Consider the following 27,119-nt stretch of genomic DNA (forward strand, 5'->3'; position numbering starts at 1 on the left):
TGAATAACTTGTCCAAGATTATATAGGTAGCAAAAGTGGTAAGCAGTGATTAATGGAAAGCCAGGATTGACACCAAGTCATAAATTTTCTCTTTGTCCCCTAACCGTCTTCTCTTCTATGGTTTCTCTGGGTCTTCCTTTGTTACACCGATGCCCGCAGACTAAGCCTGCCCCACAGTGCTCTTTCCCCACCTTTGTGTGCCACTGCCCCTGCCCCAGGTCCGTTTGAGACCCCGCAGAGCTGCAGTGTGTTCTTGGAGAACCTGGCACTCAGATCTCTGGAGTGATAGCATATAATGGGTTTAGGACAGTGTGCCTTGTGCATAGTCAGGCTGCCTGCCCTCCAGAAAGAGAGCAAGCACAGCATGGGTGTTGGGGAAGCCCAGGGACTCAGGTGTGGTGAACTCACTGAGGGAGGGTTGGTATCCTGTTCTTTGGGGGTGTTTTTTGTATAAACATTTATTTTTGTGTTACCAGGTGTCACAGGATGTGATACTTTGTTTAATTTGTGTGTTATCTTTTCCATCTGACCTGAGATGCTTTTTGGCATTATCATAATCCCTAGAAAGGATAAGCAGAGAATATCTCCTTAATAGAAAATGTAAATGGTGCCATAGACATGGGTACTTTGATTTTGCTTTGCTTGCTGGTTGGATGCCCACACTTCATGCCTTTAACCTTCATGTTGGAAACCGCAAATGTTCAGCTCCCTGTTCTCAGGCTCACAAATATGATCCTGTTTGCTCAGGCTGTTTGTAGTTTAAAATGGTCAGAATATGGCTGTGGGCATTATTTTTTGAGTTCCCACTTGCTGCACTGTCTGTGATGAGCATTCTGGTCACATTTTTTTCCCCTTCTCATATTTTCCACTTTGCATTTTTTTAGGGAAAGTACGGTGGCCAAACTTTAACCAGGAAGCGTACGTTGGAGGGACTATGGTTCGCTCTGGGCAGGACCCTTATGCCCGCAACAAGTTCAACCAAGTGGAGAGTGACAAGCTGCAAATGGATAGAGCCATACCTGACACCCGGCATGACCAGTGAGTACCTAAGTCAGCATCACCTGCTTTCACAAAAGCTAGGGCACTTTGACTGTGTCACGCTGGAGTTTTCCCTTTGCTCTGGGAGCCTGAACATGGCGTGTATTTTGTACAGTGTCATAAAACTGGAAGTCCTGAGCCATGTGGCGGTCAGTGGACCTTCACTTTACAGGAAGTGAAGGACGGTTCCAGGCCAGGTTCTGGCCTCTAGGACCCTGTCCTCCTCCCTACCCCCTGGCCGTGTTCAGGAACTGTGGGCTGCTGGCCAGAGTGTGGGAGTCTGCAAGTTATGTTGCTGACCTCATTATTGATGCTGGAATTTCGTCTTCAGTAGGTTCTTGGTCTCAGTGATTCGAAGAATGAATCCACAGACCACAGATCAGTGGTAAGACAATTTATTTACAGAGAAGAATATAAAAAACACCAAAGCTCCCGGCAGGGAGAGAAAACCCAAGTCCACAGAGAAAAGCTCTCTCTTTCTCTCTCTCTCTCTGTCTGTCTGTCTCCAGGCTCTTTGTCTCAGTAGTAGTCCCGTGGGACCCTCTGTAGTTACATTAAGTTACAGTTAGCGTGTCTGGGACAGCTTGTCTGGGACATGTCTGGGACTGGAATGAATGGCTACAATCCCTTTCATTCCCAGGCCTTGGAACTTACATGAAATTGACCAGGCTTAGAAAATGGGGGTTCCCTGTTCAGCCTAAGGTGCTCGTGTCTCCCCAGCACTTGTCTGGCCCCTCTGGCTACTGGAGCCTCCTGCAGGGCGGCCCCCCTGCCTACCCTCCAGCCCACTGGTTCCCTTGCTCACTGCCACTGCACCAGCACTGCCAAGATGGAGGCAGCCCCTCTGTCCCCCAGCTCCACCAAGCTGGCTGGGTGCTACATGTCCTGTATCATTATCATTTGTTATTTTTAAGATCTGTTCACAAAATAAACTTTTCCATTTTCACAACCTTCCAAGGAGGAAAATCTAAATTCCTGCTTACTGGGATGCTGAAGGTAGAAACATTCCAGAGACTAGAAAGGGGAGTCACCTGGCTGGCAGGAAGACACAGAAGGGACAGGTGACCCCTGTCAATGCCTGTACTAAGAGACAGTCTCTGTCCACATCCTTTTTTTGTTTTTTGCATTCTTTACAGATCTGGGACTTATGGGTAGATGCCCCCTGGGATCTGTCAGGCTCAGCTCAGGAGGTCTGCAGGCATTTTATAGAGTATTTGTCGCCACTTACCAGAAAAGCCATATTCACAACCTTTACTGTCACTCTGTACCTTTTAATCCTTGCTGATGAGAACCTTGATTGGGAAATGTTTCACATTGGAATTCTTAGTGGGTTGGTCTCATTTCAGATATTAAAAACAAGGAGCTACACTTTGAAGGCAGCTTTTTTCCTGCTACTTTTAGAGTTTTAATTCGTCAGGGAGAGGAACATGGGTATCTGCCAAGTATCAGGCCCTGTGCTTGATTCTGGACCCTCTTGGAAGTGAGGTGAGCCGCTTCTAGGCTGGGGGAGCTGCATCACATCAAAACTTGGGACACCCAGGAGGTGGGAGGCTGAGGAACGTGCAGAAGCCCCACCCTGGGTCAAAGTCTTCCTGGAGAACATAGCGAATGCTGGATGTGACTTTCAGGGAGTGATAAGGAGGCCAAGACAAGAGGGACAATGTACATTCACACACGCTGTTTTGTTTTATAAGTGAATAGTGTAATTCAAAAGAGGCTTTTTCTCTTTTCTCCTACTTTCAAGGAACTTTATGGATAGTGAGGGTCCCTGTTGCCTGCCAGGGGCTGCCTCTCTGAATACCTTTCTCTGGGTTCCAGCCAGCTGTGTTCACTCATAGCAGCTGAATGTAAGAAATGTGTTCCAAAGTATCTCAAGAATGGAAGAAAAAGTACCCAATGTACTCAGCCCTACTATGAAACTAATTTAGGGTTTTCACATGAAAGCTATAACCCAGTTACAACCTAAGAATAGGAGGAAGGGGGAAAGGGAGGGGAGGGAGGAGGGAGGTGGGTAGAGGGAAGGGGATTGGTGGGATTACACCAGCGGTGCATCTTACAAGGGTATATGTGAAACTTGGTAAACGGTCTGTGAAGCTAGTGAATGATGACCCATGATCATATCAGTGTACACAGCTATGATTTAATAAAAAAAAAGAAAAAAGAAAGAAATGTGTTCCTCATGGTCATGAGCATGCGGTACATGTGAACATGCATTGTACGTCATACTGAGAATCTCACTGTTCTCCTAGATCTACTTCAGAAGATTGTCTTTATTTATTTATTTTATTTATTTATTTATTTATTTTAAATCATAGCTGTGTACATTAGTGCAATCGCCTGTACCCATTCTAAGATGCACCATAGATGTGGCCCCACCCATTACCCTCCCTCCACCAAAACCTCCCCCCTCCCTTCCCCTTCCTTGGCCCTTTCCCCATATTCTTGTGCTATAGTTGGGTTATAGCCTTCATGTGAAAGCTATAATTTAGCTTCGTAGTAGGGCTGAGTACATTGGACACTTTTTCTTTCATTCCTGAGATACTTTGCTAAGAAGAATATGTTCCAGCTCCATCCATGTAAACACGAAAGAGGTAAAGTCTCCATCTTTCTTTAAGGCTGCATAATATTCCATGGTATACATGTACCACAATTTGCTAGTCCATTCGTGGGTCGATGGGCACTTGGGCTTCTTCCATGACTTAGCAATTATGAATTGGGCTGCAATAAACATTCTGGTACAGATGTCTTTGTTATATTGTGATTTTTGGTCTTCTGGGTATAAACCTAGTAAAGGAATTACAGGATCGAATGGCAGGTCTATTTTTAGGTCTCTAAGTATTCTCCAAACATCCTTCCAGAAGGAACATATTAATGGGCATTCCCACCAGCAGTGTAGAAGTGTGCCCTTTTCTCTGCATCCATGCCAACATCTCTGATTTTGGGAGTTTGTTATGTGGGCTACTCTTACTGGGGTTAGGTGATATCTCAGAGTAGTTTTGATTTGCATTTCTCTGATGATTAAGGATGATGAGCTTTTTTTGATGTGTCTGTAGATCGTGCATCTGTCTTCTTTAGAGAAGTTTCTCTTCAAATCCCTTGCCCACCCTGAGATGGGGTCACGTGTTCTTTTCTTGCTAATACGTTTGAGTTCTCTGTGGATTCTGGTTATTAGACCTTTATCACAGGTATAACCTGCAAATATTTTCTCCCAATTTGAGGGCTGTCTGCTTGCTTTACTCACTATGTTCTTGGCTGTGCAGAAGCTTTTTAGTTTGATCAGGTCCCAGTAGTGTATATTTGACACTGCTTCAATTGCCTGGGGAGTCCTCCTCATAAAATATTCACCCCGGCCGATTCCTTCAAGAGTTTTCCCTGTACTTTCTTCAAGTATTTTTATAGTTTCATGTCTTAAGTTTAAATCTTTTATCCAGTGACAGTCTATCTTAGTTAATGGTGAAAGGTGTGGGTCCAGTTTCAATCTTCTACAGGTTGCCAGCCAGTTTACCCAGCACCATTTGTTAAATAGGGAATCTTTTCCCCACTGAATGTTTTTAATTGGCTTGTCAAAGATCAAATAGTGGTAAGTAGCTGGATCCATCTCTTGGTTCTCTATTCTGTTCCAGACAACTACTTCTCTGCTTTTGTGCCAGTACCATGCTGTTTTGATCACTATCAATTTATAGTACAGTCTCAGATCTGGTAGCGTGATTCCTCCTGGTTTGTTTTTATTGCTCAGTAATGTTTTGGCTATTCGAGGTTTTTTCTGATTCCAAATAAAACAAAGTATTATTTTTTCAAGATCTTTAAAGTATGACAATGGAGCTTTAATAGGAATTGCATTAAAATTATATATTGCTTTGGGCAGTATGGACATTTTAACAATGTTGATTCTTCCCAGCCATGAGCATGGTATGTTTTTCCATCTGTTAACATCTTCGGCTATTTCTTTTCTTAGAGTTTCATAGTTCTCTTTGTAGAGATCTTTCACGTCCTTTGTTAGGTATACTCCCAAATATTTCATCTTCTTTGGCACTACTGTGAAAGGAATAGAGTCCTTGACTGTTTGTTCGACTTGGTTATTGTTGGTATATATAAAGGCTACAGATTTATGGGTGTTGATTTTGTAGCCTGAGACATTGCTATATTCCTTGATCACTTCTAAAAGTTTTGTAGTAGAATCCCTAGTGTTTTCCAGATATACGATCATATCATCTGTGAAGAGTGAAAGTTTGATCTCTTCTGATCCTATGTGGATACCCTTGATTGCCTTTTCTTCCCTAATTGCAATGGCTAAAACTTCCATTACAATGTTAAAGAGCAATGGAGACAATGGGCAACCTTGCCTGGTTCCTGATCTAAGTGGAAATGATTTCAATTTAACTCCATTCAATACGATATTGGCTGTGGGTTTGCTGTAGATGGCCTCTATTAGTTTAAGAAATGTCCCTTCTATACCAATTTTCTTAAGTGCTCTGATCATGAAGGGATGCTGGATATTATGAAAAGCTTTTTCTGCATCAATTGAAAGAATCATATGGTCTTTATTTTTAAGTTTGTTTATGTGTTGTATTACATTTATAGATTTACGTATATTGAACCAGCCTTGAGAGCCTGGGATAAATCCGACTTGGTCATGGTGTATAATTTTTTTTTTTTTTTGGCCAGGGCTGGGTTTGAACCCGCCACCTCTGGCACATGGTGCCGGTGCCCCACTCTTCTGAGCCCCGGCGCAGCCCGGTGTATAATTTTTTTGATGTGTTGTTGGATTCTGTTTGTTAGGATCTTATTGAGTATTTTAGCATCTATATTCATTAGTGATATTGGTCTATAATTTTCTTTTCTTGTTGGGTCTTTCCCTGGTTTGGGGATCAAGGTGATGTTTGCTTCGAAGAACGTGTTGGGTAATATTCCTTCTTTTTCTATATTTTGGAAGAGGTTTAGTAGTATAGGTACTAGTTCTTCTTTAAATGTTTGGTAGACTTCTGACGTAAAGCCATCTGGTTCTGGGCTTTTCTTTTTAGGGAGATTTTGTATAGTTGATGCTGTTTCAGAACTTGATATAGGCCTGTTCAACATTTCCACTTCATTCTGGCTAAGTCTTGGTAGGTGGCGTGTTTCCAGGTATTGGTCGATTTCTTTCAGATTTTCATATTTGTGAGAGTAGAGTTTCTTGTAGTATTCCTTAAGGATTTTTTGAATTTCTGAGGGTCTGTTGTTATTTCATCATTACCATTTCTGATTGATGAAATTAGAGATTTTACTCTTTTTTTCCTGGTTAGGTTGGCCAAAGGTTTATCTATTTTATTGATCTTTTCAAAAAACCAGCTTTTGGATTTATTGATCTGTTGTATAATTCTTTTGTTTTCAATTTCATTTAATTCTGCTCTGATTTTAGTTATTTCTTTTCTTCTGCATTTGGGGTTGAAGTGTTCTTCTTTCTCCAGTTGCTTGAGATGTTCCATTAAGTTATTGACTTCCTCTCTTTCCGTTTTCTTGAGTAAGGCTTGCAGTGCTATAAATTTCCCTCTTAGGATTGCCTTTGCAGTATCCCAGAGGTTCTGGTAATTCATGTCTTGATTGTTGTTTTGTTCCAAAAATATGGTGATTTCCTTCTTAATATCATCTATAACCCATGTATCCTTCAGCATAAGGTTGTTTAGCTTCCATGTTTTTGTATGGGTATGCAGGCTCCTGTTGTTATTTAGTTCAACTTTTATTCCATGATGGTCTGTTAAGATGCAAGGAATAATTTCTATTTTTTTAAATTTGTTGAGGTTAGATTTGTGGCCTAGTATGTGGTCGATTTTGGAGTATGTTCCGTGGGCTGATGAGAAGAATGTGTATTCAGTTTTTTGGGGATGAAATGTTCTGTAGATGTCTGTTAAGTCCAGATGTTGAATGGTTGAGTTTAAATCTGAAATTTCTTTGCTTAGTTTCTTTTTGGAGGATCGATCCAGGACTGCTAAAGGGGTGTTAAAATCTCTAACTACTATAGAAGTGGAGGAAATCGAGTTGCTCATGTCTGTTAGAGTTTCTCTTATAAATTGAGGTGCATTGTGGTTGAGTCCATAAATATTAATAATTGAGATCTCATCATATTGAGTATTACTTTTAACAAATATGAAGTGTCCGTCCTTATCCTTAATTATTTTGGTTGGTTTAAAGACTATTGTGTCTGCGAACAGGATTGCAACGCCTGCTTTATTCTACTTTCCATTTGCCTGGAATATAGATGACCATCCCTTCACCTTGAGTCTGTATCTGTCTTTTAATGTAACATGCGATTCTTGGATGCAGCAGATATCTGGCTTGAGTTTTTGTATCCTGTCCGCCAACCTATGCCTCTTTAGAGGACAATTTAAACCAGTCACATTAATTGAGAGTATTGATAAGCCTTTCAAGAGACCGGTGGACATTTTTAATCCCTTTGCGACTGTGGAAGTTGAAATTTGATCAAAATTTTTTGGGTGGGTTTACTTTTGTGGTGGAGAATTACGCTGGTCTTTATGGAGGATAAGTCCAAGAATGTCCTGGAGAGCTGGTTTAGTTGTGGCAAATTTCTTCAACATGTGAATGTTGTTGAAGTATTTAATTTCTCCGTCATAAATGAAGCTCAGTTTAGCTGGGTACAGGATCCTGGGTTGAAAGTTATTTTGTTTTAGGAGATTAAAAGTCGATGACCATCCTCTTCTAGCTTGAAAGGTTTCAGCAGAGCGATCTGCAGTTATTCTGATATTCTTCCCCTTGTAGGTAATCATTTTCTTTCGTCTGGCAGCTTTCAAAATTTTCTCCTTCATATTAACTTTAGTGAAATTGATTATGATGTGTCTGGGGGATGTCTTATTTGGGTTGATTGTGCTGGAGTTCTGAAACTGTCTGCTATCTGAATTTCAGAATCTCTTGGCATGTCTGGAAAGTTCTCCTTCATAATCTCATGGAAAAGAGACTCTGTGCTTTGTGAAGCCACTTCGTCACTTTCAGGGATCCCTATAAGACGAATATTGGTTTTCTTCAAATGATCCAAGAGCTCTCTGAGAGAGTGGTCTGTTTTTGCTCTCCATTTCTCTTCTTCTTTGAGGGTTTGGGAGCATTCGAAATCTTTGTCTTCAGTGTCAGAAATCCTTTGTTCTGCTTGCTCCATTTTGTTATTGAGGGATTGTGTGTTTCTCAGATCTTTGAGGGATGCAACTTTTTATCTCAGTGTGTCAAAATCTTTGGTCATTTGGTCTTTGAATCTGTTGAATTCTTGAGATAACTTTTGGAATTCTAATTCGATCTTATTTGCTATCCAGATCCTGAATTCTATTTCTGACATCTCAGCTATTTGTTTGTGCATGGGGTCTTGTGCTGTTTCTGCCCCATTGATCCTTGGGGGAGTTGATCTACTCTGATTATTCGTATTGCCAGAGTTTTTCTGTTGATTTCGCCTCATGATTGTTTTTCACCGTTTCCTCTGGCTGTCCTCAGAGTTTGGGAGGTGTCTCTCCAAGATTAGACCCCAGCGGAATCACTCTATTGTTGCTGGATCTTTGTAGGGAGTGACCCTGTGTAGTTCCTCTGGGGCTGCTCTAGCTAGCGAGTTCTGGTTGTGGAAGCAGCTCTGGTTTGTGACACACCCGGATCCAGCAACAGGGCTGGGGGTGTTGCGCACGGTTCTGGGAGTGCCAGGCGCCCAGTGACTTTGGCACAGAGAGCCCAAGGCTCCAGCAGTCTCTGGCCAGGAGAAGAGCTCCGCGCAGAGGCAGGGAGGGCTCCAAAGGGCATGTAGCTACCAGAGTCCCTGTCCAGATGAACAGGCTAGTATGGAAGCTGGGAGGACACAGGAGGGAGGATGTAGGGTTGCGTGGCTCCCGCAGCTGGTCAGGGAATGCGGAGGCCCGGTGGGTGCGGGTCACGTGTTGGGGGTCGCTGCACAGCTCTTATGGAGGTCTGGGCGGCGCCAAGCCTGGGAGTTTGAGGTTGCTATGAGCTGTGACGTCATGGCACTCTACCCAGGGCAACAGCCCAAGGCTCCAGTGTGCCAAAACCGTCTCACTCTGCCCCTAAGGATTAAGGCTGTAAGGCAGTTCAGTCCCCGCCTTTATGCTGCTCAGTCAGTAGGTTACTTTGACCCGCCCAATCCTTGCTCTGAGACCCTGAGGGTGGAGATTGCCAGTGCAGTTCTTTCATAATGGCTTCCTGCACCCAGCTCAGTGGCTCAGTCTGGGGTCCCAGACAATGCCCAAAGTTCTCCACACTCCTGCTCAAGCTCTCCCCAAGGCAGTTCAACTGAGTGCCAAGTCCAAGAACACCGAAACAGTTCACAGGTAAGGCCTTTCCGGTTTGCAGTCTCATTGCTGCTTGTACTTACAGTTGCCAGCGTGATTAGGTCGATCAAACACACGCAACCACTTGCCAGTTTTCCACTGTTTTTGTCCTCCTCTTGGGGTCCAGAAGTCCCTTGCTGGCTCCCTGTATCCACAAAGGGATGATTATAGGCAAATCCCACCGGCCAGAGATGCCTGGAGTCTTGTCTCCCCAGACTTGCTGTTCAGAAATTTGTCTTTAATTAATGTTTCCTACTGTCTGTTAATTTATTTGTTGAAGGCAGTTTCATTTATTCAATCCTTAGGCTGTGCTGCTGTTTAACTGCTAAATACTGTGTCTAAAATGAGGGGTTAGCTGGACATTGTGGTGGGCAGGTGCCTATGATTCCAGCTACTCAGGAGGCTGAGGTAAGAGAATCGCTTGGGCCCAAGAGTTTGAGATTGCTGTGAGCTGTGACAGCACATACTCTACAGAGGTGACAAAGTAAAATGCTATCTCAAAAAAAAAAAAAAAGAAAGAAAAAGAAATGGGATGCTGACCTGGGATCTAAGGGCCTGAGTGAGCAACACGTGGACTAGGGACTCTGCACAAGTCTAGAAGCCAAAGCTGTACGTGGTCGTGTGTGCACATGCGCATTCCCAGGGAAAGCTGTGTGTGGTTCCCAGCGTGTACACGTGCACATTCGCAAGGAAAGCTGTGTGTGGTCACAAGCGTGTGCACATGCGCATTCCCAGGGAAAGCTGTGTGTGGTCACAAGCGTGTGCTCATGCACATTTCCAGGGAAAGCTGTGTGTGGTCACAAGCGTGTGCACATTTACATTTCCAGGGAATGCTGTGTGTGGTGACAAGTGTGTACACAGGCACATTCCCAGGGAACACTTTGGTCACAAACGTGCACATGCACATTCCCAAGGAAAGCTGTGTGTGGTCACAAGCGCATGCACATGCATATTCCCAGGGAAAGCTGTGTGTGGTCACAAGCGTGTACACAGGCACATTCCCAGGGAAAGCTGTGTGTGGTCACAAGCGTGCACATGCACATTCCCAGGGAGAATGTCCGATGCTGGGTTTAGTTGGTTACAGGCCTGTGTGTCCTCCCTGACCCACCCTAATGCCCTGCGGGGCCAACCAGCTTATGCCTGTCGTGATCCTCACAGTCCTGTAAGGTTGACTTGAAGGTTGTCTTCATTTCAGAGAAGAAGTAAAGACACCTGGAATGTTAATGACCTGCCCAGTAATTGAGAGCTACTGACAAAGACCAGAACCATCAGTGTAGCTAAACAAAGGGAAGCCAGGTCGAGCAGAAGCTCTTGTAAAAAACTGCCCTGGTCCATTGCTCCGGGATGATCTGGGTTTCGTTTCACCATTGGGTTAAGAGCTAGTTCCCACCAAGGTTTTACCTCTATATACTTTCGTTAGAACTGAGAGAAAATGTCCTTTCTGATGGCCCACAGGGTCATGGGTTGGGTTTCTCATCTGCCGCCTCCATGGCACAGCCTTACAAAGGCCTCATATGTATCTACATATATTTTTCTCAAAATTTTTAAAATATGAGTCTGTCCAAACAGATGTTTGAATATTCATCCCATGGCGTGGGATGTGCTTTAGGTGGGTTTAATTTTAGTTCCAGCCACTGTGTCATTCGTTTGCATGTGTTAAAGGGGCAGCTGGGATGCCTTCCACATTTGTTGGATTTTGACTAAATTAAAGTCTATCCAAAGTCAATCAGATGCCAAGAGCTGAACCAATTTAATCTCTGCAAGTGTGAGCTCTTCTAGAATAACTCTTCTTGCTAAATATTAAGTTACCTATTTGAATTTTCCCCCAGTATATCTAATGGAGAGTTGTTAAAATAATTTGACATTCTTATATAAAAATCTTTATCTTTTTCTTTTTATCTCTGCAGTTTCTCCCTTTGTGCTTTGTGTAAATGTATGGAAATGCTTGTGTAGTGGAATTCAGTCTTCAGTTGTGATAAATCTGAAAGCACTGCAAGTGGAGGTTCATTAGACACTACAACAAGGTTTGGGGAGTCACAGGGACATACATTGAAATACTGGACCCTCCAGTTCTTTTTTTTTTTTTTTTTTTAAGACCAGAGTCTCACTTTGTAACCCTCGGTAGAGTGCCATGGTGTCAGAGCTCACAGCAACTTCAAACTCTTGGGCTCAAGCGATTCTCTTGCCTCAGCCTCCCAAGTAGCTGGGACTACAGATGCCCACTACAAAGCCTGCTTGTTTTTAGAGAGAAGGTCTTGGTCTTGCTCAGGCTGTTCTTGAACTCCTGAGCTCAGGCAGTCCACCCACCTCAGCCTCCCAGAGTGCTGGGATTACAGGCCTGAGCCACCGCACCTGGCCAGGACTGTCCAGTTCTTAATTCTGTGTTTGTCATCTATTAGATGACCTAACATTACTCCATCTGTAATCTGGGAGGATCAAACACAGTGTGTACAAGGGCCTGTTCACCTTTCCTGAGATTTTTCTCAAGAGCCACCTCAGCGAGGTATCCCTGAACCACCTTCTGTAGGAGTATGGCCCCCTGGGCCCCACTTAGAACTCCCCATCCCACTGCCCCACTTGGTTTTCACTTCCTATCACCCACACACTAGCTGTTTTACTTCTTTCTTTTTCTTTTTTTTTCAGTTTTTGGCCGGGGCCAGGTTTGAACCCACCACCTCTGGTATATGGGGCTGTCGCCCTACTCCTTTGAGCCATAGGCGCAGCCCTTTACTTCTTTCTTTTTTCATCTGCCTTTAAGTCATCAGAATAGTGAGTTGTTAACTGCTGGGGTCATTATTCACACACCTGCTGGCACTCAGTAAACTCAACAAATTTTTGTCGAGAGTGATTTGCTTAGCACTGTGCCTGGCATACACTGAGTGCTCAATAAACCATTAACTAATATTAAGAATAATAAAAAGAATAAAGAAGAATGAAAGGGATGTTTTTAAGCAGTAGAGGTTATCTGAAGTCAAAATGAACCACAGGTAACCAGGCTCGTTTGTGTTCTCCTAGGCCTGGGAAACAGCGCGGCTGCAGCCCTTCAGGGACAGACCAAAGGAATAGGGTTCAGTGTTCGCGAAGAAATGGACAAAAAATTCTTGGGCTATGTTTTATTTACCTTTTAAAGTATATAAAAAATACTGTGCCAAGTAGAAATATTTATGTGGGACCAGGAAACATAGAAAAGCCTGGTGTGAGTAAAGCTCTTAATATCATATATAGGATGGGCTCTCGCAGATACGAGAACCATAGTGGCCCTTGGTGCTCTTAGAAACACAGTTTCTTTTTGTGTGTATTTTAAAATTAGATCTATCATACTGATATATATAAAATTAGGGGATATGTGTGATTTTTTTTATACAATGTAAAGATCAAGTCAGGGTAATGGGTATCCATCACCTCTAACATTTTTCTTTGTGTTGGGGAAAAAGCCTGCCTGCCTGCCTTCTTTCCTTCCTTCCTTCCCTCCCTCCCTCCTTTCCTTCCTTCCTTTCTTTTTCAACAGAGTTGGCCCTAGGTAGACTGCCATGGCATCATCATAGTTCACAACAACCTCAAACTTTGGGGCTCAAACAGTCGTCTTGTCTCTGTTCTGAATAGCTTGGAATACAACCATCTGCCTCAATTTTTTTATTTTTAGTAGAGAGATGAGGTCTCACTCTTGCTCAGGCTGGTCTCAGACTCATGGGCTCAACCAGTCCACATGCCTTGACCTCCCAGAGTACTAAGATTACAGGCATGAGCCACTGCACCCAGCTAGTTTCTCAATTTAAGAAAAAAGAAGCTCTTGTCTGCTTCACTTTGAGATTTCAAATAAATTATCAAGACTTAAAAAGCATATGAAACAGGGAATTCTGAACATGCTTTTAAGTCTGACTTGTTTCTTCCCTGTCCCTATTGGGAAGTTGTTGTGACTGCCCAGGCAGGAGGCACTGAGGCTGGTGAGTGGTCACATGGGTGCTGTGGGTGCTCCTGAAATCATCACCAGGGGCCTAGAGAGCTGTGGGTGCTCCTGACATCACCGCCGGGGGCCTAGAGAGCTGTGGGTGCTCCTGACATTCACCGCTGGGGGCCTAGAGAGCTGTGGGTACTCCTGGCATTCACCTCCAGGAGTCAAGAGAGCTGTGGGCGCTCCTGACATCACTGCCAGGGGCCTAGAGAGCTGTGGGCACTCCTGACATTCACCGCCGGGGGCCTAGAGAGCTGTGGGCGCTCCTGACATTCATCGCCAGGGGCCTAGAGAGCTGTGGGCGCTCCTGACATTCACTTCCAGGGGCCTGTGGTACAAGTGTTTTGTGTCCTGTGTGTTGCAAAAACCTGTCCTATCCCAGACACCACAGGACTTTCTGTGAATTTACTTAACCATTTCTTCTGCCTAGTTTTTTTTCTTTTTAAGATCCATTGTTGTTCTTTCTTTCTTTTATTGCTTCCAGTCAGACTTGCCTTCTCCACTAGCCAGACTGCAAAGGCATTGTTGAAAGTGATCACCTCCCAACCTAACCAGGAAAAAAAGAGTAAAATCTCTAATTTCATCAATCAGAAATGGTAATGATGAAATAACAACAGACCCCTCAGAAATTAAAAAAATCCTTAACGAATATTACAAGAAACTTTACTCTCAGAAATAATGAAAATCTGAAAGAAATCGACCAATACTTAGAAGTACGCCACCTCCCAAGACTTAGCCAGAATGAAGTGGAAATGTTGAACAGGCCTATATCAAGTTCTGAAATAGCATCAACTATACAAAATCTCCCTAAAAGAAAAGCCCAGGACCAGATGGCTTTACGTAAGAATTCTACCAAACCTTTAAAGAAGAACTAGTACCTATATTACTAAACCTCTTCCAAAATATAGAAAAAGAAGGAATACTACCCAACACATTCTATGAAGTAAACATCACCTTGATCCCTAAACCAGGGAAAAGACCCAACAAGAAAAGAAAATTATAGACCAATATCACTAATGAATATAGATGCAAAAATACTCAATAAGATCCTAACAAAACAGAATCCAACAACACATCAAAAAAATTATACACCATGACCAAGTCGGATTTATCCCAGGCTCTCAAGGCTGGTTTAATATACGAAAATCTATAAATGTAATTCAGCACATAAACTAAAATATAAAGACCATATGATTCTTTCAATTGATGCAGAAAAAGCTTTTGATAATATCCAGCATCGCTTCATGATCAGAACACTTAAGAAAATTGGTATAGAAGGGACATTTCTTAAACTAATAGAGGCCATCTACAGCAAACCCACAGCCAGTATCGTATTGAATGGAGTTAAATTGAAATCATTTCCACTTAGATCAGGAACCAGGCAAGGTTGCCCATTGTCTCCATTGCTCTTTAACATTGTAATGGAAGTTTTAGCCATTGCAATTAGGAAAGAAAAAATGATCAGGGTATCCACATAGGCTCAGAAGAGATCAAACTTTCACTCTTCACAGATGACATGATTGTATATCTGGAAAACACTAGGGATTCTACTACAAAACTTTTAGAAGTGATCAAGGAATATAGCAATGTCTCAGGCTACAAAATCAACACCCATAAATCTGTAGCCTTTATATATACCAACAATAGCCAAGCCAAAAAAATAGTCAAGGACTTTATTTCTTTCATAGTAGAGCCAAAGAAGATGAAATATTTGGGAGTTTATCTAACAAAGGACGTGAAAGATCTCTATAAAGAGAACTATGAAACTCTAAGAAAAGAAATAGCTGATGATGTTAACAAGTGGGAAAACATACCATGCTCATGTCTGGGAAGAATCAACATTGTTAAAATGTCTATACTGCCCAAAGCAATATATAATTTTAATGCAATTCCTATCAAAGCTCCATTGTCATATTTTAAAGATCTTGAAAAAATAATGCTTCATTTATATGGAATCAGAAAAAATCTCGAATAGCCAAGACATTACTCAGAAATAAAATCAAAGCAGGAGGAATCATGCTACCAGATCTGAGGCTGTGATAGTGATCGATAGTGATCAAAACAGCATGGTACTGGCACAAAAACAGAGAAGTAGATGTCTGGAACAGAATAGAGAACCAAGAGATGGATCCAGCTACTTACCAATATTTGATCTTTGACAGGCCAGTTAAAAACATTCAGTGGGAAAAAGATTCCCTATTTTACAAATTGTGCTGGGTGAACTGGCTGGCGGTCTGTAAAGCCTGAAACTGGACCCACACCTTTCACCATTAACTAAGATAGACTGTCACTGGATAAAAGATTTAAACTTAGACATGAAACTATAAAAATACTTGAAGAAAGTGCAGGGAAAACTCTTGAAGGAATAGACCAGGGTGAATATTTTATGAGGAGGACCTCCCCAGGCAATTGAAGCAGTGTCAAAAATACACTACTGGGACCTGATCAAACTAAAAAGCTTCTGCACAGCCAAGAACATAGTAAGTAAAGCAAGCAGACAGCCCTCAGAATGGGAGAAAATATTTGCAGATTATACCTCTGATAAAGGTTTAATAACCAGAATCCACAGAGAACTCAAATGTATTAGCAAGAAAAGAACAAGTGATCCCATCTCAGGGTGGGCAAAGGAGTTGAAGAGAAACTTCTCTAAAGAAGACAGATGCACGATCTACAGACACATCAAAAAAAGCTCATCATCCTTAATCATCAGAGAAATGCAAATCAAAACTACTTTGAGATATCACCTAACCCCAGTAAGAGTAGCCCACATAACAAACTCCCAAAATCAGAGATGTTGGCGTGGATATGGAGACGAGGTCACATTTCCACACTGCTGGTGGGAATGCACACTAATGCGTTCCTTTTGGAAGGATGTTTGGAGAATACTCAGAGATCTAAAAATAGACCTGCCATTTGATTCTATAAGTCCTTTAATAGGTATATATCCAGAAGACCAAAAATCACAATATAACAAAGACATCTGTACCAGAATGTTTATTGCAGCCCAATTCATAATTGCTGTCATGGAAGAAGCCCAAGTGCCCATCGACACACGAATGGACTAGCAAATTGTGGTACATGTATACCATGGAATATTATGCAGCCTTAAAGAAAGATGGAGACTATACCTTTTTCATGCTTACATGGATGGAGCTGGAACATATTCTTCTTAGCAAAGTATCTCAAGAATGGAAGAAAAAGTATCCAATGTACTCAGCCCTACTATGAAGCTAATTTATAGCTTTCATATGAAGGCCATAACCCAACTATAGCACAAGAATATGGGGAAAGGGCCAAGGGAGGGGAAGGGACGGGGGTCAGTCAGGGTGGAGGGAGAGTAATGGGTGGGGCACATCTATGGTGCATCTTAGAATGGGTACAGGCGAAACCTACTAAATGCAGAATACAAATGTCTGCATACAATAACTAAGAAAATGCCATGAAGGCTACATTGAACAGTTTGATGAGAATATTTCAGATTGTATATGAAACCAGCACATTGTACCCCTTGATTGCACAAATGTACACAGCTATGATTTGACAATTAAAAAAAAAAAAAAGTGATCACCTCATGAGCCTTGTAGGTCACACCGCACCACCAGAAGTCTCTGTCCCTCTGACCAGCAACCACGTGTATACGTCTATGTTACAGACTGAGTTGTGCTCTGTCCACCTGTCCCTGCCCAGGTTCCTGTTAATGTTCCGAACCCCAATGAGACTATATTCAGGGATCAGGCCTTTATGGAGGTGATTAAGGTGAAATGAAGTCATAGGATGGGTCCCTGATCCAGTAAGACAGGTGCCCTTGTGAGAAGAGGAAGAGAGAGATTCAAGCGTCTCTCTCCACCACTTGAAGACACAAGAGGGGAGCCGTCTACAAGCCAGGAAGCTGTGCACCTGTCAGCAGCTCACAGCTTCCCAGGGATGTGTGCAGCTGGCCTCTCGTTACTTCCTGACAGCGCTGGCTACAGCCCCCTCCGTTCCCACTGATGTATATCTCCAGCTAACGCTCTGCCCTGCCGAGGCCTAAGTGGAGGAGATGTGGGGGCCACATGGGTGTTGCTCGTGGATACTTCCCTAGGCTTACTTGGCCTGGCCTGTTGGCATTTGAGTTTGGTGGGGCAGGTGGAGTTTGGCTGTGACATAACAGTAAGTCTTAAAAGTTTGTTTCATAATCACAGTAATAAAACATTCATTAAACATTGTATCAGTATCGAGCCCTGTGCTCTGCCTTTTATGTGCTTAACTTCATTTCCTTTGTGTTACGCCAGCATCCACCAGCCCCTGCACCCAGGCCTCATTTCCAGAGGGTTCAGGAGTTTGACCCAGGAGTGGGACAGAGGTGTGTAGTTGTCTTGTTGTGTTGTCTGTAGAAGCATATCTAGGGATTGGAGGTAGTCGGGATGCCCTGGGCCTTGTAGGGTAGCTCTTCTATCCAGAGAGCCCTCACCCATGGGATCAGTGGGATTTATAGATTATTCACCCTGATATCACCATGTCTGAGGCAGATGAGGAGGCTGAGCGACAAGTCTTGAGGGACTCATTCACCTGCAGTCTCAGAAGGCTCCCTAGTGTCGGAATCGGGGCCCTTGGGGGACAGGAGAACTCTCCTCTTACTGGACTACCCAAAGTGCCTGTTTAGCTATCTGCCTCCCACTAGACTGCAGGCTCCTTTAGGACAAAATACAGTCATCAACATATTGCCAGGAGGGCCATTTTTGCCCCACCACTCACCATCCCCATGAAGCTTCCCTTGGCTTTGTAGTATAAACTGAAAGTAAAATCCTGCCCCCCTCTCCCTCCTCCCACAGACTAACTGGTTTCCCTGTGGCTGAGGGGTCCCCAGAAAAACCTTAAAGCCAAGTTCCTAAGGAGAACTCCCCCATGAGGGGAGGGGAGATCAGACCTGGCTCCTTATACCCCTTCCCTGTTAGAGTTTAGACACAGCTGACCAGCATTAATGTTAAAATCAAGATCAGGGGCCTGGCAGCACAGATTCTTCAGGCAGTAAGATACTAAATTACGAACAGGACATAAGGCCACACAAGGCAGAGGTTAAGTGATACCTACAAGCCCTCAATTTGCTTAACAGATTCTTTTAACTAATTACAAATTAAAGAATCTCTGAATCCACCTATATAATCTCCCCATTTTGAGATGGCATGCCTTTTGGGGCCAAACCAATATATGCCTTCCATGTATTCATTTATGATTTTACCTGTGATTCCCATCCCCCTAAAATGTATTATATAAAAGCCTGTAGTCCAGCTACTCGGGAGGCTGAGGCAAGAGAATCGCTTAAGCCCAGGAGTTGGAGGTTGCTGTGAGCTGTGTGAGGCCACGGCACTCTACCGAGGGCCATAAAGTGAGACTCTTGTCTCTACAAAAAAAAAAAAAAAAAAAGCAAATTGTAACCTGCCCACATTGGACACACTTGCTCAGGAACTCTTGAGAACTCTAGGAACCTGGCCCCAGGGCACTTCTGCAGAGCCTTCAAATAGATTCTTTGGTGTATTTCATCCTGAATTTCTGGTTGGTTTCAGGGAGTAGGTGAGTCATAGCAAGGGATTTTTACCTTCACTCAAGCAGGAAAAACACCTGTATATTTTATTTGGAATCCAAATTCAGTATGAATTTGATGGTTTGTGAATTTTGCCCAGAGCAGCAATGTCTGTCTCAAATGAGAGTAAGTAGAAATATCAGTGTATCAGAAGTTGAAAAGTATAGATTTTAATAGTTCCACCACTGATTGGCTCCCAGACTGAGGTTGAAATTCTCTCTCTAAACCCTGGGTTTCTTATCTACAAAACAATAATACTGCCAGTTCTGCCCCTGTGCCTGGCCCTTTTCTAATTGGGATATCCCTCAAAATTCAGTTTACCCTTGCTTCTTCCAAAGAACCTCTTCTGCCTGGCCCCATGCCTTGGGGCTCTGCCCTCACTGCCCACCCACCTTATTCTCCCTTCTTCATAGTTGTGCAGATTCTTTCTCCAGGAATTTTGTAAGCTGCTCTGAGACAGAGATTATCTGTAATTACACAGCTCACTAATCCCTCACTTAAACTACAGGGGAATTCAGATTTTTTAAAAAAAATCCTAGGTAAATACCTATCAGTATATATACAACAACATTCTTAATCCTGGGGGCAATTTCTTACATCAAACACACTAATTCCTTTGCAGCAAAACAAAAAACCATTCACATCAAGCATAATTAGGATAATAGACATCAGCTCAAGTTAGGTTTTACTGCCACACAATTTGGACAGGGACAGGCTTCGCTACCAAATGTGATACAGATTTTTCCCTCCAGGTTTTTTTAGATTTTGGAATTGTATATTAGGAATTATGGAGTCCTGCAAGGTGAGTAAAGAAGAGTGGCATTCATTCTACTACCATAGGTCAGGGCTCAGGCGCCTGTGGCTAGGTTACTGGCGTTAGGACAGCCTCAGATGTAACAGATAGAAGGGGAGTTGGAGCTCTAGAACCGTCTTGCTTGGTACTCCCTCCCAGAGTGCCTCAGGGTCAAAGCTCGCCTATAGCTCCAGGTTTACCTTGTCACTCACTCACCATTCACTACTTGCTTGCTGGGCTGAACCCGTTCTCTCTTGGTGGCTACCTTTAGGAAGTGACTCGGTTACCCAGTGGACTCCAGACTCCTGTCTGCACAGAGGCGCCCGTCGAGGCCAGTGTGTGGGACTGTCATCAAGCCAAGGCACCCTTGTTATGCTTGGTCCATTCAGGGCTTAGGGGATAAGGTGGTAATAATGGTGATGGTGGTTGTGACCACAGCAGTATCTCCTTTTGTTGGCAAACCTTATCTTAAGCAAATATTAGCTAAAATCTCTGAATCTCTGTTTGGTCTAAATGTTAGTGGTCCACACATTGGGCTGTCCTTTCTCATCCCAGCCTTCCCAGGCTTCCTTTCTTTAGATACACCTAGTTTCTTAAACTGTTTTTTTTTTTTTTTAAAGTAGCTTTATAAAATAGATACGTTTTTGTTGCATACCAAAACAAGTCACACCGAAAAGTTAAAAGGAGTTTAACTTTATCTCTTCTGGTGAATGTCCTTCCTCAGATGTTTCTTGTACCCTCTGATAGTTAGATGTGTGCAGTTTTATATCACAAAATGGTACTGTGTTTGCTGTTTGCTACCCTTTTCATTCACTAATACATAGGAAACCTCTTCTACAACTGTTAACTATAGCTTTTTATAAAATAGCTCTATTCCATTTTATGTTGATTTAGCTAGTTCTGAATAAGTATGGTGATGGACCTAGAAACTGTTTCTTTACTTTTTTAATGCTAACAGTGTTGGGGTGAAATATTTGAATAACATTTTGCTCACTCTTTTGAAAGGAAACAATACTGTTTGAAATGGTATATTACTTGGTTCTGAGAAAGTGCCAGAATTTATTCAATATATTGCTGAGTTTGGCTACTAGTTTATTTTGCGTTTTGAATGAAGATTCATAATTGAAATTATTTGTGGCTAACCTGCCTGCTGTTTTTTTCTCCTTCCCTCCCTCTCTTCTTTCCTTCTTTCATCTGGCTTTGGTTTGATGATTATGCTAACTTTGTAAAATGAATTTTAATACAAATGCCTAAATCTCTTTAGATGCTTAGGAAAAATTTACGTGCAAAGGGATTATTTGTTACTCGGAATTCACTTGTAAAACCTGTCTAGATTTGGAGCTAATTTCAAAGTATCCTTTGATGACTTTTAAAAATTCTTTCATGGAGATATTAGGTAAGTTTTTCTATGTTTTACTTGAGTTAATTTGACAATTTATATCTACCCAGAAGAATAAAATTCCCTTGGATTGTCAGATTTATTGGCTTAGTGTTGTATGGCTGTGCTCTTAAATTTTTATTAATTATGAACTCTGATTTTTCTTGTTCAGAAATGCCCATGATTTGTTCCGAGTTCTCCCCTGCGCCCCTACACCCCCACCCTGTTCTTCTTTTTTCCTTTTAAACTTAAGAACCAAGTGCTAGAATTATACATATATACCTTCTAGTGTTTGTCTGTTTTCTAATTCATTCGTGTCTGCCTGTGTTTTAAGATTTTCTTCTTCGCTTTCCTCTACACTGCCCTTGCCCTGTGAGAATTCAGTGTTTAGTGTTTATTTTTTGTCTAATTTGTTTTGCGTGCAGCTTTGGCTGAGTTTCATATTGTGCAATACAGTATGATAATTTTTGTTTCTTCCAAACTTACCAAAATATTATTATTTCTTGCTAGTCTGGAATTCTACTTTTGGTTTCTTTTTTAATACAATGCTCACTTAGGAAAGAGTTTCAAAATTATAAGAAATTGATTTTTTTTCTTTTTATCTGTTTAAAGTCATTGGGTTTTCTATTCCTCATTTAATTCCCACAACAACCCTACGTGATGGGGTACTACGATTCTATAGATAAAGAGTCAGAGAGGTTGCATAACTTAATGGGTGTACTGCAGCCTGCCTTCTCATTTCTATAAATATCTCATAGGTATTTTTTTAAAGACTATTAGTATTTATAGTTGTGTCAAAGTTCATAGCGTATGTTAAACCAACCAGAATGATTACATTCAAAACTTTATTGTCTACATGTCAGAAGAGTTTGAAGCTCCCACTACAGTCACTACAATGTAAGGCCTTTCTACTTTTATAGTAGTTGCTCTATTTTAAGATTATGAGGGGTATAGAAGGTGTATTCATGAATTATATCTGTATTAGCATAAAATTACTGCCTCACATTGCATTGAACACTTCCCTTCTTTGTCATACATTTTACTTTGTGTAAATGTTAATCTCCTACTTTAGTTTGCTTATTTTTGTATTCTGTTAGTTTTCATTTTGTAGATGCCATTTTATTTTAGGTTGGTCTTCTGTCAACAACATAGTACTGTTTTTTGATTGTTAAGCCAATCTGATGATCTGAAGTTTAATACACTCTTACCCATTTTCATACTCAGTCTGTTATCTTATTTTTCATGTCATTGTTTTTTAATGCTTCATTGCTTTTCCCAAAAATCTTCTTTTCTCTCTTTTATGGACAATATGCTTTGTTTCACTTTGTTGGTCTTATATTTTCTTATTTGATTTGTTCTCAATTTGGTTAAGAAAATTTGTTTTCTACTTATTCAACTAGTAGCAATTTTTGGTTTATAAAAATTCAATAGAAAATTTGCCAATTAGTGAGTCTTTTTTTTTTTTTTTTTTTTATTTTTGGCCGAAAAAAAAAAAAAAGAACCAGCAGTGTGTGTTTGGGTGGCGCCTGTGGCTCAGTGAGTAGGGCGCCGGCCCCATATGCCGAGGGTGGCGGGTTCAAACCCAGCCCCGGCCAAACTGCAACAAAAAAATAGCTGGGCGTTGTGGCGGGCGCCTGTAGTCCCAGCTGCTCGGGAGGCTGAGGCAAGAGAATCGCGTAAGCCCAAGAGTTAGAGGTTGCTGTGAGCCGTGTGATGCCACGGCACTCTACCCGAGGGCGGTACAGTGAGACTCTGTCTCTACAAAAAAAAAAAAAAGAAAAGAAAATTTGCCAATTAAAGAAGTATTGGTTTAATGCCAAGAATAAAAGGATACATATTTTTATTTTTTTTATTAATTTTTTTTTTTTTTTTGTAGAGACAGAGTCTCACCTTACTGCCTTCAGTAGAGTGCCATGATGTCACAGGACTCACAGCAACCTCTAGCTCTTGGGCTTCCGCGATTCTCCTGCCTCAGCCTCCCAAGCAGCTGGGATTACATATTTTTAAATGAGTAATTAATATGCTTTTACTTTCTTTCATCCACTTTCTGGTTTTGTTGATATTCTCTGGCATTAAACACAGATTGTTGATGTTCAGTATTAAAATATAATTGTCTTAAGAATTTTTCATTAGCATAACCATAGTGACACAAGTCTGTTAGACTATTGCCGAAATAGGTTTAATGCTTTCTCCCTTTTGAATTTCCCCAAAGTTGAATTCTTTATTTTAACTTTGTTTTCTTAAGACGAGATCTTCTAAATGTTTTTCAGGAGGCTCATGTGACCAGAATTCTTCCTGAGCCTTTGCTTACGTGAGAATTCCTTTCTGTCCCCTTCATAGGAGTGGCAGATTCACAGGCGTAGAATTTGTGTATCATGTCTTCTTTTTCCTTTAATACTCATACGCATTGCTTCATTATTATCTGTTTAGTTTCATCAAGGAGAAGCCCAAGCCATCCTGATTTTGTTCCTTTATTATGTTTTATAGTTAGGATACTTTTAAGCAAGAAAGACATTTTGTTAACTTATTTAACAAAAAGCCTTCATCCAGGTGGCTTCCCTTGGACTGGGCGCTCTTTCTGGCTTTCCTCAACACCACCTTCAGCATTCTGGTTTTTTAGCCTTAAATGGCCACAAGAAGGCTCCGTAGCTCCATGTGTGTGGTCACTTTCAAGGCAAAAGCAAAGAGGCCAGAAATGGTCTTTTCTTGAGTGGCTTTCTGAACTTACCAGCAAAGCAAATCTCTCCTGGAAATTCCCCCAGTACTTTGTGTTATAATCTGTTAGCCAGAACAAACAGTGGGGGAGGCTGGGGCCATGAGTGTCTTTTTTTTTTTTTTTTGAAACAGGGTCTCACTTTTTGAGACAAAGTTACCCTTGATAGAGTGCTGTGGCGTCACAGCTCACAGCAACCTCAAACTCTTGAGCTCACGCAATTCTCTTTGCCTCAGCCTCCCAAGTAGCTGGGACTACAGGCCCTCACTACAGTGCCTGGCTATTTTTAGAGACCACGTCTGGCTCTGGCTCTGGCTCAAACCGGCCTTGAACCTGTGAGCTCAGGTGATCCACCCAGTTCAGTCTCCCAGAGTGCTAGGATTACAGGCGTGAGCCACTGCACCCAGCCTCATGAGTGTCTTAGGGCAATCAGGACTTACCCTTGGAGCTTGGCAGTTTTTCCCAAACAAAATTTGTAAGAAAGGAGCAAGAGGGAGATAATTTTTATGTCACCAAGAAGGGTGCACCCTGAAGGCATTCCACGATGGCATTGTAGCAAGACTCAGAAGGAATAAATATACATACTGTCAGTGTTTAGGGGCCATATATCAAATGCCTCATCATTCTTTACCATAACATTTCATTCTGTCATCAATAAGAAGTTGATTTTTCCCCCCAAGATTCCAAAAGAATGTTGTTACATTTGAAATGAATAAAGTTTAAGGGCACCAGATAAATCGCCATCTGCTTAGAATGGGTGTGAATAGGTCATGCCAGGACACAGTTGGGTGTCCTGTCCTTCCTGTGCATTGTCAATAGGTTAAGAGCGTGGGAAGCTACAGTAGCGACTCTTCTACTTCAAGGTTACATCCTTACACTTACCCTAGACCGTCTGCCTTTCACCTTTGGGAAGAAAGGGACAATAGTAGAATTAATCAAAAGTCGATGTTTCTACAAAGCTAAAACATAGAGCAATTAATTGTACCCACAAAAAGTGCTCTGCAGCGTGGCCCTTCATGGAACTTCAGGGTTTTTCCTATCAGAACTAAATGGCTACACAAACTTCATTGTACTTGGCCCAGGTTTTGTTGGGAGAAGCACACGAGTAGGATGGAGAAGGAAACCCCCTTTGTGAGTGACCCTTCAGAAGGGTGCTCTTAAAGATTAGCCACCTAGAGGCAGTAGGAGTTGATGTGTGCAGGGGGAGTTGGTATGTTTGATCTGGACCCCAGGGGCCTCTGTCCTCAGAGGACAAGCAAAGGGAAGAAAAGGGAATGTGTATTTCATATTGTCGGTAAGCATGTGAGCTTCCGCCCAGAGAGGGCAGCTTTTTCCCTGGCATCAGGAGCAATGAAAGTTTCAAGGACAATTGTTTCTCTCTGAGATGAGTCCAGCCAAATGGTGAGTGGGAGCTGGTGGCTGAAGTATCTTTGGTGGGTGTTATGGAAGAGCTCAGATGGCTTAATCCAGGGCTATTATTTTCTCAACTTTCAATAGCTCTTGACTCTTAAAAATTTTTTTCGGCTAAAATTTAGTGTCAGTAAAACTGGAGGCAGTGAAGGCGGATGGTGTTCAATGAATGAAGAACAGTTCTACTCCAGTGAATGGTGGCTGGCTGAAAGCGTCAAGTGGAAACCTAACATTTCTCCTTTCTTGGGTAGAGAATACTCACATATTCTGGGCAGTGGTTTTTGTGGCCACTGGTGGAACGTGGAGTGTTTGGAAAGCGGGGTATCTGTTTGTGGATTCTCTGAGTGCCTTGAGTGCCTGTGTGATTTTTGGTCTGGAACTCTTGGCTTTTCAAGGGGATTAGAGAACTTCAAACCTTTGATTACTAATGATAGTATAATTAGAGGAGTGTAGTAAATAAGATAGGCCTGAGTTCCTTGTGTCACAGGGAAGGTAAATATTTTGTTTTAGAACACTCTTGTCTCCTATGTAGTACAGAATACAAGAGCCCACAGTATGCAGAAAGGCTATTGTAGAGCAATAATTTCAAAGTGAGACAAAGCTAAGGTGATTAATGGGGCTTATTCAAATTTCCAGCCAACCAGATTTTCAAGAAGCTCAGTTTCACAGGGGTCCTACAGATGTTTTTTAATATCTTGGGGTTTGGTTCTCTTTAGTTTTTAAAGAGCTCTGTAGAATAAATTCTGTAGCTATTGGGACTTATCAGAAATGAGTTGATTGGGTGGAATATTATGTCATTATCACTGTTTGGAGGATTACTCAGAGTATGTTTTAATTAAATGAGTATACAACAGCTAGTTAGCTTTTTCTCTTCTTTAAAATCTTTGTTTCCCTTTCCAATTCACACTCTATCCAAAGGCCTGCCTGAGCTTCCTAGAGACTCCATGGCAACACTCCAGAAAAAAATGTGAAGCTGACCAGGGGGCCAGAGTGGAGGTGCAGTGAGGTTTAGAGATGTGTCCCTGGCCCATTTGGGACTGGGGATGGGAGGGCCTGCTTCCAGTGCCCCCTCCTCACTGCAGTGGATCCAGACTCTGGTGTGGGCTAAGTAGGCCATGTTGGGGCCTTATTCTGTGGCTTGGCTTGGACTCCCTAGGAGTCAGGCCACAGCCAAGGTAGAGTTTGATGACACAGTCCAGGCTGGGCTCCTTCAATATGATGACTGTAGGGGTCAGGCTGTGGCAGAGAGGAGGAATGGGAAACCAACATCTAAGAGTCTAAGCTACCCTGGGTAGGGAACAAAGGAGTGTAATATGGTCTGGATCAGAGGTCTACAGGTAAGTCTGAGGCTCCCTGGTGCATCTTCTGATGGCTCCATATTAGAGAACTGTTGTCATTACTGATGCATCTCAGCCTTGTGCATGTTTCTTAAAATGAGATCCGGTTGAGCACCATGGCTAACACCTGTAGTCCTGGCACGCTGTGAGGCTAAGGGAGTGCAAAGCTTGAGCTCAGGAGTTCAAGATCAGGCTGAGCAAGAGTCAGACCCTGTCTTTGCTAAAAGTAGAAAAACCAGCTGGGTGTTATGGCAGGTGCCTGTAGTCCCAGCTATTTGGGAGCTGAGGAAAGAGAATCTCTTGATCCCAAGAGTTTGAGGTTGACAGGGTAACAGAGTGAGATTCTGTCTCCAGTGAATGAATGAATAAAATGAAGTGTAAGGACAACTTAAAATTCACATTTCTGGGTATCACTCAGACCTGCTTAAGCAAAGTGAAAGAGGCAGATCGGCATCCTGAACAAGAAACATGAGCCCACTGTGTGCCCAGTGTGGCGGGAGCCTTGGCTCCACAGCAAAGGCAGCATGGACTTTCTATCTGCCCATGGGACAGTTGCGTCAGGCTGTAGGAGTCACTTGAGACAGTAGACCTGCCCTTTTCTTTTTTTGAAATGGAAATAGAGTGAGTATCTT

General features: G+C 42.3%; 1 protein-coding gene across 2 annotated transcripts in view; it reads left to right on the forward strand.

The window, feature by feature from the left end:
- GALNT2 (polypeptide N-acetylgalactosaminyltransferase 2) overlaps positions 1 to 27,119 on the forward strand; it is a 247,658-nt gene that overhangs the window by 152,085 nt on the left and 68,454 nt on the right. For both annotated transcript variants that reach the window (XM_053605148.1, XM_053605149.1), the window contains one exon: positions 885 to 1,038. In XM_053605148.1, coding sequence (XP_053461123.1) covers positions 885 to 1,038 — 154 coding nt within the window. The remainder of the gene's footprint in view (positions 1 to 884; positions 1,039 to 27,119) is intronic.

This window comes from Nycticebus coucang, chromosome 10 (genome assembly GCF_027406575.1).
Source record: "Nycticebus coucang isolate mNycCou1 chromosome 10, mNycCou1.pri, whole genome shotgun sequence".
Lineage (NCBI taxonomy): Eukaryota > Metazoa > Chordata > Mammalia > Primates > Lorisidae > Nycticebus > Nycticebus coucang.